We start from the raw sequence: 14,707 nt of genomic DNA, 5'->3' as shown, positions 1-14,707 counted from the left end.
GTCTGGGGTTTAGAATTTCTGCATCCCTCTTACTGCTAAGAAAAATTTCTGCTAGAGCTGAGAAAAACTGAATTCTACAAGTTCATACTGAGCTACTTTTTTCTTTTATCAGACCCAACTAAAGATCTATTTGCTGGTGACATATGCAGGGAATGGGAATAGAATGCTTCTTAAGTAGTTTGATTGGTCATGAGACTCATGTTAGCAGAAAGCTGTGAATATGTTTTGGGTGATTTAGAATCTTCTTGAAAGACTGTGTCTTACTAAACTCTACATTTGTGATACTGTGTCTATAGCAATACAGTACCGTCCTTGTACAGTTCAGGTCTGAAGATAATTATTTCCAGTAGAGTTTAATATCAGTAAAATAAAAGCTGTCGGTTGAGCTGCCTGCTTACACAAGCTAAAATATTGATGCATTTTTCCTTTTGTATGCACAACAACATTAATACTAGGTGTTGCTGTAAAGCAGTTAAGCAGATCAGTGATCTTTATTTGTGACTGCATTTCCACTGTTCTAATCTGCATGCATGTTAGCATTTTTCTTCTGAGTTCTACACTTAAAAGACACTGAGTATGTTATCAGAAAATGGTTTATTTTACTTCATCAAGATTCTGAAAGTTCTCCTGTATTCACTTTGTACGACTTGTATTCATTCTGAATACATCTTTAACGTATCTATTAGTGTAAGGTTCTCATTTGTATTAAACAACAGAACTGAATTTTGTTGATTTTTACAGGGACCTCCATTCTTACCTACTTGGTGACCAGGAAGAGAATGAAAACAATGCAAACCAGCAGCCTAACAACCAACATGCTCGCAATAACAATGCCATTCCAGTTGTGGGAGAAGGTCTTCATGCAGCCCATCAAGCCATACTTCAACAAGGAGGACCTGTGGGTTTCCAGCCTTATCGTAGGCCTTTAAAATTCCCACTCAGGGTAGGTATATTTAATGTGTTAAGAGAAAAGTGAAAGACATTTGAAAAACGGGTATGGTTTTTACGTAAGAAAGATTTGATGGCCTACATGAGAAGCCAAGTGGTGTTTCACATTATTTTGTGTTGTACAATTTACATGTTGTTAGGAAGTATATTTCTAATTTATTCTCATGTATAGCTTTTTTCAGCTGGTAACTTAGACCTTCAGTTACTGTTTTTTTTATAGATTCCATACATGCTGTGGTATATTATCTGTAAGAAGTTCATGTCCCCTTTTTCTAATGATTAGTAATGGAAAGAAATATAATAACCTCCCAGGAAACGGATAATTCAGGAGGATCTCTAACAAGGCATATCTTTCTATTAGGTGTACTTTAGTCATGTAGCTGGAGTCTATCTTAAGCTTTTTTCCCGTATTATAAGATTAAATGGGGAACTTATATTGTGTCTATATTAAACATAGAAAGGTGCAGATGTTTTAATACTTTAAAGTTCTGAATCCTTACAATAAGAAAGGAAATGCTTGTTAAGTTTCTAGAATAATATGGGTCAACCTAGATAAATTATTTCATTGTTATTAGAATTCTGAGTTAATCAAATGTAAACTTTAGGAGAACTCACTTATGCTGTTTCAGGTATAGCACAAGAACTAAAGTAGTGGACACTTCCATTTTAGCTCCCTAAAATGGCTCACCACAGGAGTGTATAAACAGGATACTGTTGCAGAGGAAATGCTGGGAGGAAGTAGCTCAGGAATGAAAAGACGAGAGAAACTGAATGAATTTTCCCCTCTCATAGGACCTACTGCTATATCAGCTTAGTCATAACAAGAAGTCAAAGTATGGTATGGCTCTGTGGCTTAGCATAAATATGCAGATCGATTGTAAGGGGTGGTCACATTCATCCTTCTACAGCAGCTTCTCCTTTCTCTCCTTTTTAGCGTGAATACCAGTGCTGGAACATTCACGTGATGAGCTGGGTCAGGAAACTGATCCAGCTGAAAACTGATCAAATATGCACAAGGCATTGGGTAGAGATATTTGAAAGTCTGGATAAGACTTGACTTTATTGTTAAAGAATGTCATATTTATGATACTTTCAACTAGATTGAGTCATGTTCGTATGAAGCTGCTGGGATGACAGACAGGTTAATTGAAGTTAATTCCCTGTTTGGCTGCTAAAGAAGCAATTAAAAGGCAGTCTTGTTTACTGTGAGCTGTCAATATATAACAACTGTAATGTGGAGGTGCTGCTTTCAAGGAAGAGATGTGTTAACCTAGAGACTCATTAAATCCTCCTTTCTAGATCTGCTCTTATGTGGGTTATTTTATTTTGGTGCATGGCTCTGGATGAGGACGTGGACTGAAATCATCTCCCCCTCTCAATTAAGCTATTGCATGGTAAAAGCTTTCAGTAATTTTGAGGGCTGGCCTTGAACTAGTGATAAGACCTAAGCAGTTTCATACTCAGCTATCAAAGACTTTGTTTTTCTGGTCTACTCTCCTTTGCTTAGACATTTTAAGTTATTCTTTGGGGACTTCTACAAAAAGCAGAAATAAAAAAAGAAAAGAATCAGATGTAACTGAATTTCTTTCCATTGTTGTCATCAAGAGATATGATGACCACTTCACCATCTCAAAAATACAGCGGCTCACTGATATGATGCTATGTCCCTAGTTGCACCTGTTTCAAATATTAAATAAGGAATCATTCATCATTGTAGTTACTTCAGATGTGATTCTGCATGGTATATTGACCTTGGTTCTCCTTGGATAGGTTCACTTCATGAAAAATGTGTTTCCAGCCCTGACTTCCAGCAAGAAATAATACATTTAAAGGAATTAAATGTAATAGAAAACAACAGAGACTGAGCCATATGGAACCGCTCCATACTTTAATTATTTTATTACTTGGGATTTTAAGCATTTGGTGAGGGGAGGGAGAAGACATTGTAAAGATCTGAGACCTCTTCTCTCCTTTCTTTATTATTTTTGTATTAAACCAAGTTAAAACAACCTAGAAAAGGGAATTTTATATTCAGTTTTTTATTATGTACAAATATTTACCACTAGAACTCACTGTGTCCATATGAGCTGAGCAAGGAATAAGAACTGATTTTTTTCATGTTATTTTAGAGTTACAAATAAGCATTTAAAACCATGGATGTGCGTTTTGGGGGGTTTTTTTGTTTGTTTGTTTTGAATTAAGTATACACTATGTTAATCTCGGAGCAATTAAAAAGATTGGTTATATTTTTTTTATTCCCCATAAAAGCCTATACAGGTTATGGTTCTCCTGCCTCAGTTGCTGTATGTTTAATAGTACTTGATAGATTTTTCGTTTATTTTTCTGTTTGCTTTTTGATTGCATGTAATCTGGTATCTTTAACATCCCATGTCAGGGCATTCTTTTGTTTAATTAACTATTTTGTGTGAAAAATACAACCTTTTATTTCCTGCTACTTATTTCAGTCTTCCTGTAGCTTTTGTATTATGATAAATAGTGAACAATTATTTCATGTTTCTTTTCAGTGTGCCACTCTTCCCCCCCCCCCAGTTTTGTCATGTACTTTCTGTCATTCTTTTCCAAGCTGGAAAATCTTGCCTGCTTGAATGAAATACACTATGGGTTTTGTCATGCTTGTTTTCATAATTGTCAGCTTTTTCATGGAATCTGAGCAGCTTTCTGCAGCATGATTTCCCTCTTTGCTGTTACATCATAGCTGTCTATAAATTGTATATTAGTTTCTAAATAGTTGCTATGTAGGTTCTGTGGACCTCTGTGGAATCTATTTAAAATAGCTGGATTTTTATTTTGTTTTGTTTGTTGTTTTGTTTGTTCCAATGTCCCATTCCTCTGGTGGCAAGGCAGTTTCATTCTTGAACTCTTGGGCGAATATCATTTGATCCTGCCATTTGTTACTTCTCAGTTTTATCAGGCAATCTGGACAATTATTCCAACTCATCCCTTCCGTAAACAAAGATTCTGATGTGGGAACCTCCCAAAGTCTCTTTAGAACAAATGCTGATGTATAAAATCAGTTTAATTTTCCTGCTATTGCCTAGTTTTCCTTGAGCCTTCCTTTTATGATCCTTAATTTTCAGCAAAGCCTGCAAACTCTCTGGCAAGCTTTTTTTTGAGGATTTTTAGTTATTATTACTCTATTTACTGAACACTTTTGAAAAATACTTCTTAATAAAAATAATTTATTTTTTCATGGCCTTTAAGTTATTTCTAAATTTTTTGTGAGGTGGCTTTAATTATAGTTTTGGATTTATCTTAGCAGAATTTATCCATTTTCTGTTTTTTTCCCTTGTGAATTTATTTTCAACTTTTGGAAAATGTCGTCTTCTGGTAACCATTTTTATTCTGCTGTTTATTGTGACAGATTTTGGGGGACCTTTTTTTAAATCTTATGATAGATGGTGTGTGTTTGTGCCAAACCTTCACTTTGGTATATTTAAACACATGGCCTGTAAGCATTTTTTTTTTCTGACTACTTCTTTCCATTTGCTTTTATTAAATTTCCTCATTTTTTAGGTAGTTCTCACTTTTGAAATAATATTATTGTGATGGATTTTGGAGGGGGAGGGCTGTCCTTGCGAGACCTTTGAGTTGCACTCACCATGAGAGTGGTTCTTTGGTGGTGATAGTGATTGGCAGCTTGTGCATTGTTTAGGACCAAGTCAAGACTTGTTCTTCCTCTTGTACTTTCTCCAATTCTCTGGTCCAAGAAGCAGCAGCAGTGTTTAAAAACTTTACATCAGCTTTAGCCCCTGGCATGATACCTAAGTGCGTTATGGTGATTTGAATTCTCCAGTTAGTGTTGGTTTTCTGCCCTTGCTAGCTTTCTGATCTCCTTCAGCATGCTACAGGTCACTGTTGTCATCCTAAATTAGTACGCAATAGAGTATGCAGCCCTACTACTGCTACTCTTCCTATTTGGCATGGAATTTCAGTTCTTAGGGTGGAGTTTCTTACTGATATGACCTGCCTATTCACCTTATTTGACTCTAAACTTTTCCTAATGTATAGCATGTCTTTCCACTAGCGCAGCCTGCTCCATCACTGCTACAAATTCTGTGCTCTGGTGTTAGTGCTCCTCTGGCCATCTTCATTCCATCAAGTTTCTCACATACCTGGTATGTCAGCACTCTTTCTCACCTTTGCACTTCCTTCATGTATCTTAACAAGAAGGTTTTTAGCACTTACTAAGTGTGTGGTGTAGACACAGTTGCTTATTCTTGTGTGTTCTCTTCAAATAGCCTTTAATTATTCAGACTGCTCTTTGCTGCTTCCTTCTTGAATTTTGTCCATTTTTGTTCTGTCTTCTAAAGATGCAAGCTTTTAATGACTTCCCTCTGTCCTCCTCCCTGAAGGTATGGCATTATCTTTAAGTGGTATCCATCTGTTTCTGTTTTGGCTTCTGTGGAGCCTATGTTTCTTATATAGGCTCCATATATTCCAAAAATTTTCCCAGTTTCTAGTGAATCTAAACCCTTCTTTACACTATTTTAACAACTGCAGATTGCGACCTGTCTTTCTGATCCCGCATTTGTCACTGGGAGCATTTCAGAGTTAGTATTTAATCATCTTTAATTTTATCTCCTCCTCCTCCGTGTGTTGTTTGCTCCCGTATGGATCACCATCACTGACTTCTTCCCATCATTTCCTAAGTGACTATTTAGACAGTTTTGGCCCCAGGCAAGTCATACCATGTGTTTTTCATAATTGAGAAAAATTTCTGCCTGCAGTCTAGCTGTCTGCTACTCTGGCTTTTCTATCAATTTTGGATCCCTTTCCCTTTCTGGGTGCAGAAGGGTATGTGGCTATCACCTGATAAGTGCCTGGCTATTGGGGAATCATTCATCTTCACCCAGGCTGATGTCTAACCAATCACAAAATTTTCCTTCCTTTAGGCAGTACTGGAGATCCTAGCTTGGAGGTGAGACTGATCTACACTGTCCCAAGAAGTCTCATCAAGGAAACTGCATTGTAGATTTAGGTTTCTCTCAGGAGTCTGTTATGATATAGTGTTAGTTTTCCCCTAGTAAGCATTTTTGTTATGTAATTTGGGTAAATAGTGAAGCTAAACTTCGTATCACATGGTGCTTGGGATACTTAAAGCTGTCAAGTAAATGAGAATACTGTGAACAGCTGGAAACCTGCCTGAGGAACCATCAAGTTTAGACTCAACTGCTGGTCACATAGACCTGAGGGCAGATGTAAGAACTTTCTCAGCAAGATTTTCCTCATTATAAAATCATTGTCTTATCTGGCTTACAGAATTAGAAACAATTCAGGATTAATTGAAAGCCATTGTGTTGGTAAGTGCAGCAATCGAGATTATTTTTTAATGAAGAACTTTGTTTTTTCTGGATTCAAATGTTAGTTTTTATTATTATGACAACTGAGGAAAACTCTTAAATACACAACACTTGTTAGATGTGCCACATGTACTGTGGATATTTTATGTGATGATTTATTTATACAATTAAATATCAGTTGGTATTTGAACAGGAAACCATAGAAATGTTCTGGTTTTAGCTGCCTTGTATTCTGCTTTCTAGGATGATAATTTTTTTTTTTTGGCTTTAGTTAAGTAACTTTTTGCTATAAACTCTTCCTCTTTTCTTCTGCCCCCCCCCCCTTTCTTTCAGATATTTCTTCTGATTGTTTTCATGTGCATAACATTACTGATTGCTAGTCTTATCTGCCTTACATTACCGGGTAAGTCTGTTACTGTAGAACTGTAATTTAAAAAAAAAAAAAGAAAAGAAAAGAAAACAGACATGCTCTACAATAATAAATATTTTGAAACCTTATCTAAGTTTAAAGAAGAAGATACAGAAAAGCAGTGTTTCATTTTTAATGAAACATCTTCATAATGTAGTAGTCTAAACTTTAAATGATAACCTTTATCGAAGCTGGAGATAATACCTGTACCTAAATTACAGCTCAGCAGAGAAGAGACTGACATTTCCTTTGTTTTGTTGTAGATTTTTTTTTTTTTTCCTTAGGAGGAGGGCCCCGAGTTTTGAGGCAATCTCTGTAGTAATATTGAGAGAAAGAGAATTAGTACTCTTGCACCTGCTTTGCTCTTTAGAGAAGGAAAATACATAGGTTGTTACCATATCTTCTACATTGTATCTTCTTTAATTGAATACTTCTGAAGTTGTTCATCATGACACCTCACTAGAGCCTTTTTAGCATAGCCTTTAGATGTGGTACGGTATTGATATACATGCCAGTCAAACCAAATCAAAAGCACTTCAAGTGTTTTTCAATTAACTGCAACAAATTTACATACATTTGTTTGAACGCTATCAGCTAGGGAATTCTAAAATCTGGCAACTGTAGGACCAGGTCACTTTTACCTCCTTTTTTTAATGCTCCTAAAGTCAATAATGTATTGAGGTCTGAGTTCTGAATCTTGCAATAGCTTTAATTCAGTACATACAAATAATTGCACTATAATTTTATTGACTAGAAACACTGTATTAAAAAATTAAACACAGCAAATGAGTGGGAGAGCTTCAGAAACCCCATCAGTAAGTCTTAAAGCATTATGTGAGACAGTGAAATTACTCAAACATAACCCTTAAGATTTAAGTTCAAACTTATGCACTAATCTGTGATTGCCTTTGAGGTTCTGAAGATTAATATTTAGGCTCTAAATAGTGTAGCATTCAGTGTTTTGCTTTGTTGTAGTTTAGATCACATCACTGTAGTGTAATGAAAGAACAAATACTCTACATGTGTATTGCCATTGTCTGCATAACTATTTATTTAGAGCCTCACACATTCATGCCTTAGGGGCATAGTACCAAAATATTGTTTTATTTTGAATACTATTTGTGCATTAATAATTAACAATACATTTTATAAATGTTTTCATGGGCATCCTTCCTTAATACTTCAAAAACCATTACTCTATTTAACAGTGTTTGTGTTTTCAGTATTTGCTGGTCGCTGGTTAATGTCATTTTGGACGGGGACCGCCAAAATCCATGAACTGTACACAGCCGCTTGTGGTCTTTACGTCTGCTGGCTAACTATTCGAGCAGTAACAGTGCTGGTTGCCTGGATGCCCCAGGGTCGTAGAGTGATTTTTCAGAAGGTCAAAGAATGGTCTCTTATGGTGAGTCTTGAGAGATATTTTTATTAAAGTATCAAAAAATAGCTTTAAAAGACTGTTTCTTTTTACTTTCAGATTTTGCCCTGTAACATGTATTCCATTTTCCTTTTCAGTCCATCTTGAAGTTTATACAGCATATGTTCCTATTCCGTAGACTAACTGTTCTTTTGGAGACCATTTAACAGAATGTTAAGCAATCAGCGTAAATAAGCTTGTGTGTATATGTTTATATATACATGTATTTTTTTTCTGTTCCTTTAAAAGTGAATATGTTGCATTATATTATCCCATACATTATGTGGTCTCAATGAATATAATTATATTTTCATATACACCTGGAAACTAAACTGTTACTTGGTTAGTAACTTGACATTATCAAATAAACTAATAAAGCTGAAGATGATGACAAATTTAATGTCTCTAAAAAGTAGTTTGCATATTTTCAAAAATCTTTGTGATTTGTCAGATCTGTGTTGTTCAAATGAATATTTTTAAAGAAAAAAATCCTCTATTATCATAAATTTGCTGTTGTGGTGAAAATTTGAAGTTATCCCACCCTTTTATCTAGGTTTTGGTTCTGAGGATTTCTATAGTGGTTTTTTTTTTGCCTAAATAGAGTAATTTTAAACATCCATTGTATAAATGGCACCCTGTGAAGGACATGCTTACGACAGCTTTTTATGAGACTATTACAGACAGAAGAGCGGTGTATGTGTGTATTCCATATTTTATCCTTCCCTGAATATCTTATTCTCTGTTTTCACTTGTGAAATCTTAAGCTTGCCTAGAGGAAGTTCAGAGATAAACTGTAATACTTGTCCTTTGTCCCTATCATGTTGTTAGGTTATACTACTTCTGTATCTGATTTTTGGTTAATGAATTTAAACTAAAAGAATGCTAGAACAAAGAGGGATTCAGGCATAATACTTTAACTGAGTCTTTTGTTCAAGTCAGAAATACTCTGTCATGAGTGGATTTAAAAGGTTTGGGTGTAACTGGGGGGGGGAGCAGTTTTGGAAAGATTTTTCTATAATTTTCCAACGTACAAAAACATATTCAATGTAAGTTCAATTAGGCAAGTCATGCTGGGGGTTGGGGAGGGGGTCGGAAGTAGGATCCAAGCTTGAAAATTTGGATTGCAAAACTAGTATGTAACAAAAATTATTTTCAGGGCTAGATATATGAATTGAAAATCTGGGTAGGTTTTCTCCAGCTTTATCTATTTGCGTGCTTTAATTGAACATATTTGTCAGATTTTTTTGTTTAAACTTAAAAATGTAATTATATGTCTCGACATTTTTAGATAATGAAGACACTGATAGTGGCCGTGTTGCTAGCTGGTGTGGTTCCACTTTTGCTTGGTCTTCTGTTTGAACTGGTAATCGTTGCACCTTTGAGAGTTCCTCTGGATCAGACACCTCTCTTCTATCCTTGGCAGGTCAGTTGCTCAGTGGCTGGTATGTCAGGCTTTTCAGTGGTGTTGAGCTTCTGCTGTTGATGCATTTCTTTATGTAGGAGTAAGAGGGTTGCAGGAGTTCTGGTTTCTCATTGATTCAGGGCTTCAGAGCATTTTCTACAGATACGTTTCCCTGTAGTAAAGAAAAGACAGTCCGGATGCAAGTATTATTAAACCCAAAGGATATGCTTATTAATTTATGTGTGAAGAGCTGAACTCTTTGTGATAACCTCAGAGGATCTTTCAATTTCAGTAATTAGATACACAAGGGTTTGCAGTAGCTTAATATTCAAATTATGTACAGAAGTTAGTGTAGCTATATGTATGCATGCATGCACATGCATAACTTCTCCGGAAAGCTTTCTGCCTACAGTTGTGCAGCAGGAAGTGTGGTTGCTGTTTTTCCCCATACAAAGTTATAATTCCCTGATGATACACACTATGAATGAAGTTTGATATGCTTTAGGATCATTCTGGTTTAAGCTGAGATGTCAAATCATTAATATAAGATTTTGAGATAGTAATATTTTGCTTTACTTTTTAATAAAGTTTCATAGGTTAAGATTTAAGGGAGTGCAAATGTTTTCCTGCCAGTTTCAGTGGAGGAAGTGAAGGTACTACAGATTGAGTGACAGATGCTTGTATCATCTTATACTTAATCTTGAAAGCTTTTAACTCAAGGAAACTTTAATTGAGGGAACTCAAAAGACCTTAGAAAGTCTATTACTAAATAACAAGAAAGTGTTCAAAGACACTCAATTTCTAAGCTGTATACGAACAAGCTATTTTTTGCTTTAAGTATTCAAATGTGTGAAAGCCTTATACAAAGAAGAATTTGTCTACTAATTAAAATCGTCCATTATTTCTCAATGTGTGTATTCTTTAGAGGTGTCAGTTCTTAAGTAAATTACTAGTAGCCAGGACATCGTATCACTGCAGTGGTAGAAGATTGTGATTCCCAAACCTTTTTGGAAAGAATTTGTAATGCTAGGGATTACCTACAAAATTTTAATTTGTCCATGTTAGTTCTATAGAAGCTTGGAATTAAATACAATGGAGGGGTTTATTTTCATGTGGTAGAGCTTCCTCAAAATATCAGAGTAGAGAGAATTCAGGCTTGTTCTAAATTAACAAGGGAGTTACTGAAATGGAGAATAATTTCCATTTGTCACAAAAGAGAATCTTGAGTTCTAGAAAGGTTATGTGCTTTAGCAGACATAAAAAGTACTTTGAAACAATGTTAACACCTTTTTTGTGACAATAAGTTTTTAAATTTTTGAACATAGTTATTAACAAAGACTGTCTTTTAAATAATTGAATTAAGAGAAAATATGCTTTCCCAGCAGTTTAATGAAGTTGATTAAGCTGGGGTGTCCTAAGTCTTACCTATAAATGTGTGCAACTAATCTGGAAAGAACTGACTCATTTTGTGCGGTCTTTACTACAGACCCATAGTTGTTCTTTCCATGCTGTAATGATTGCACTATATGTTAGAGTAAACTTTTCGCTGGTTTGTATGACATCCTCCTGTAAATAGCATTGCCATGCTTTGTTTAGCAGTGCTCACATCAGGTAGGCTTTTGTGAACAATTAAAAGGAGAAGAAAAAAAAAAAGGCAAGAAAAAAAATCTTGCTTTCTAGCTTGTGTGAGGATCTTTATATCTTGTGTTTTTCTCTCTCTCTCTCTCTCTTTCTTTTGTTTTTTTTTAAAGGAGTTAAAATAAATTATTTCTGCTTACATGTTACCAGTGTTAATTAGTTTGTACCAGAATACTGGTCTGTTGCTGTAAGTAAATGTAATGCCTTGATTTTGTTTTTGCCTTTGGTTTAATATTATTAGCTGGTGTTCATGGTTCCAGGCACCTGAATATTTTACAAATATCAGTTAAGCTTGAGAGCATCCTCTCTTTTTAAGAATTTGCTTAAGATGCTTCCTCTTTTGAACAGTTTCCCTTGTTTAAAAAAAAAATTTTTTCTGAATTATTCATTTCTAAGTAATATTAACAAAGTGCTCTAAAAAGTTTTGTTATCAAAATATTTAAAAAGTTGATAATGATAATTGTTTTTACAAAACTAGGACTGGGCTCTTGGAGTTCTGCATGCCAAAATAATTGCTGCCATAACTCTGATGGGTCCCCAGTGGTGGTTGAAAACTGTTATTGAACAGGTAAGAAAAAATTGTTCATGTGAATTATCTGTATAATACATTCATATGAATGTTTTTTGAACACGTTAGAAAATGGACTTCCTGTTGTAGTATTAGCACAGATAGTCTTATAGAATCCTTTTAAATTATAGAATCTAATCCATTAAGCTACACTTAACAGTAAAACAAAAATAAACTTCAAATTCTGAGCCATCCTTATAGCTGGTTACAGCCAAGCTGTGGGTGAGAGACATTCTCCAGCTGTATGTGCCAGCCATTAGAAATCAGTCTTTTTCCATGATTAGTCTAGCCATGTTGAGACCTCTCAGCTCCTGGTAGCAATTGCAGAAACTCAAGAATTGTGGAGTCCCTGTCTTCAGCTGCAGACCCACATAGAGGAGTTCTGGTCTGCCCAGCCAAGGGCATCCACAGGATCCTCTTTCAGCCAGTCTTCAGCAAGTTAACAGAACAAAGCAATCCCACGTCACCAACAAAACTACCATCCACAGCTCTAATGATCTTTCAGCTACCATCTTATACTCCTGCTACCAAAGCCCAACACTATTCCAGATTAAGTTTTTTTCCTGAGCGCTACTTGCATGATTTTCTGGAACCGTCATGGTTCAGTGCAGAAAGGTTTTCCTTCTCATACTGTGGCCACTGTGGTTTTCATCAAGTTAGGAATTCCCTTTGCCTCTGATGAGGAGAGATGTGTAAAACCTTGTAATGATTCCTGTAAGCACAAAGCATGCCTTTCTTGATTGATCCTTTCTACTTCTAACTTGTTCTTCTTAGGTATATGCAAATGGGATTCGTAACATTGATTTACACTTCATAATTCGTAAACTGGCGGCACCCGTAATCTCTGTTCTGTTACTTTCCCTGTGTGTACCTTACATCATAGCTTCTGGTGTTGTACCTTTATTAGGTATGTAAACATTTGGAATACTTGTTTATCATCTGATGGTTTAGAGTAATGTAAATGTATTTGTGTCAATAAAACCTGAAGTTCTACATTATTAGAAAAAGAAACACTTCTGCCAGTAAATTTAAAAGCTTAATTATTGCTGTTTTTTCTTAAGCTTTGGGGGTGAGAAATGGAATATGTTATTCTGACTGGATGTCTAATAAATTAAAGTGCAGAATAAAAAGAAAATTATGGGCCAGAATAATATCTAGCAGCAGAAACGTAGGTATCTAATGAGCTTGGGAAAGGTATGTTTGGTTAGTTTCTTCAGACGTCAACCTTTATTCTTTCTTTAAAAGTTATATTAAGCTGATGTTTTTTGGGTTTTTTTGACTTGTCAAACTTTAAAGGAAGCTTAGAACAGATGAAAATACTAGTTTTGGTTTGTGGTTTTCATTCAGTATTTCATTCGGTATATTTCCATTATATTTAAAATAAAAGATGAATTGTAAACATGGATTTTTTTAACTTTCCTATCACCTCATAATTGAATGAAATAAAAATTGTTATTAATTGCAGGAGTTTTATCAGAAGCAGTATACGTGTGCTGTGTTATCAACAGTTATCTTTTGATAGTTTTGGTACTAACAGGATGTTCAATAAGTTCCATTTTATTCTCCAGCTTCTCACTTGCATGCAGACTTCTATCGTGTCCGCTTTTTCTGACATGAGGTATACAGAAATCAATAAGCAAGCAGGGCTGATATGTACTGTGAATTTTCACTGTGTTAATTGAAGTCTTTGAACTTTAATGCTTGGGGGAGGGGGTGAGCCCAGCTGTCATGTTGGATCTGAGATATGTAAATATATTATCTTACTGCCCTGCTACTGAAGTTACAGTATAATAGAAAGTGGAAGAAGGGGGCAGAGGCAGAAATGCATGTGCTATCTTCAGCGTTGTTAGCTTATATGAGGGTCCTATCCTGTTTTGCAGGAGTTACTGCTGAGATGCAAAACCTAGTTCAGCGTCGGATTTACCCTTTTCTGCTCATGGTGGTGGTTTTGATGGGAATCCTTTCCTTCCAAGTCCGTCAGTTCAAGCGCCTTTATGAACATATTAAAAATGACAAGTGAGTATATAGTATGTTTTTTTCATTATTTTTCCATTGTAATTTGTGGTAACAACCTCAGTTTGAGTGAATTCAGATGTTACAGAAACTTAGCACTAAAAGGGAATATAAGAAGCTTGCTAGACAAATGACCATCAGAGGCAGATCTGAACTGTTTTTGGCAAATGTTTGTTTTGCCTGTTCAGGTAGATAAGCACAGGGACAGACTGTCTTTATAAATAGAAGACTTTTCATTATGTCTGACTTAAATCTTCTTTGCCACAAATGAAGCTGGTTACGCCTTTGTCTCCCCCTCTGTAGTCTTGAAGGACAAGTGAATGTAATAACATATTACATATTTGAAGGTAAAAATCTCATATTGATCTGCTGCTTATAAAAACATATCTTCAGCCTTTTCTGCATAATTGTTTTCTGCTTCTTCCTACTTTTTTAGACCTCTTTATTTAAAAAAAAAAAAAAAAAAAGGATTCAGATGAGTTGAATTGATACAGGTTGTCCTTACCAAATTTTTGACCATTTTCTTTGTTTTCTATAATTATTAGTCTGTATTTTTCAGATCAACTGCCTGATAAAAGTGTTAATTTTCCCAGCGTTTTTCTGGTTATGGTGATTAATTCCTGTGTGTGTGTGTGTGTGTGTGTGTGTGTGGTGTTCTTATTACCTGTGTTCAGAATGCTTGCTGTTCCCCAATCCTGTAAAACAAAGCCTTTTCTTGAAGTTGATCTTGCTTCAGATATTAGTAAGGAACTGTCCCAAAGCAGGCTGGAGTACGTATGTCTTAGTCTTCTAGATTTGAATACAGCTAACTGATTAAAATATTCAATATACTTTTTTCCCCCTTTATTCTGGGAAAATCCCTTTTTCAAATTTTTAACCTACTCTTCTATGCATATGTATGTATTCTTTGTTTTTTTTTTAAATGCATCTGATTATCTTAATGTTTTTCCGAAGCTGAAAACAACAAGACCTTAGATATTTCAGATTTTTC

At 35.3% G+C, this 14,707-nt stretch overlaps 1 protein-coding gene across 7 annotated transcripts in view; it reads left to right on the top strand.

Annotated features, from left to right (window-relative positions):
• MARCHF6 (membrane associated ring-CH-type finger 6) overlaps nucleotides 1–14,707 on the top strand; it is a 54,470-nt gene that overhangs the window by 37,308 nt on the left and 2,455 nt on the right. For 5 of the 7 annotated variants that reach the window (XM_067291008.1, XM_067291011.1, XM_067291012.1 and 2 more), the window contains 7 exons: nucleotides 742–943; nucleotides 6,603–6,672; nucleotides 7,887–8,083; nucleotides 9,384–9,518; nucleotides 11,614–11,703; nucleotides 12,478–12,610; nucleotides 13,584–13,719. In XM_067291008.1, the coding sequence (XP_067147109.1) occupies nucleotides 742–943; nucleotides 6,603–6,672; nucleotides 7,887–8,083; nucleotides 9,384–9,518; nucleotides 11,614–11,703; nucleotides 12,478–12,610; nucleotides 13,584–13,719 (963 nt within the window). The remainder of the gene's footprint in view (nucleotides 1–741; nucleotides 944–6,602; nucleotides 6,673–7,886; nucleotides 8,084–9,383; nucleotides 9,519–11,613; nucleotides 11,704–12,477; nucleotides 12,611–13,583; nucleotides 13,720–14,707) is intronic. The other 2 variants (XM_067291013.1, XM_067291009.1) reach the window with 1 other exon arrangement.

The sequence above is a fragment of the Apteryx mantelli genome, chromosome 2, assembly GCF_036417845.1.
Source record: "Apteryx mantelli isolate bAptMan1 chromosome 2, bAptMan1.hap1, whole genome shotgun sequence".
In the NCBI taxonomy this organism is placed as follows: domain Eukaryota; kingdom Metazoa; phylum Chordata; class Aves; order Apterygiformes; family Apterygidae; genus Apteryx; species Apteryx mantelli.
The sequence above is the reverse complement of the archived record's forward strand: the minus strand, read 5'-3'. Positions and strand labels throughout refer to the sequence as shown.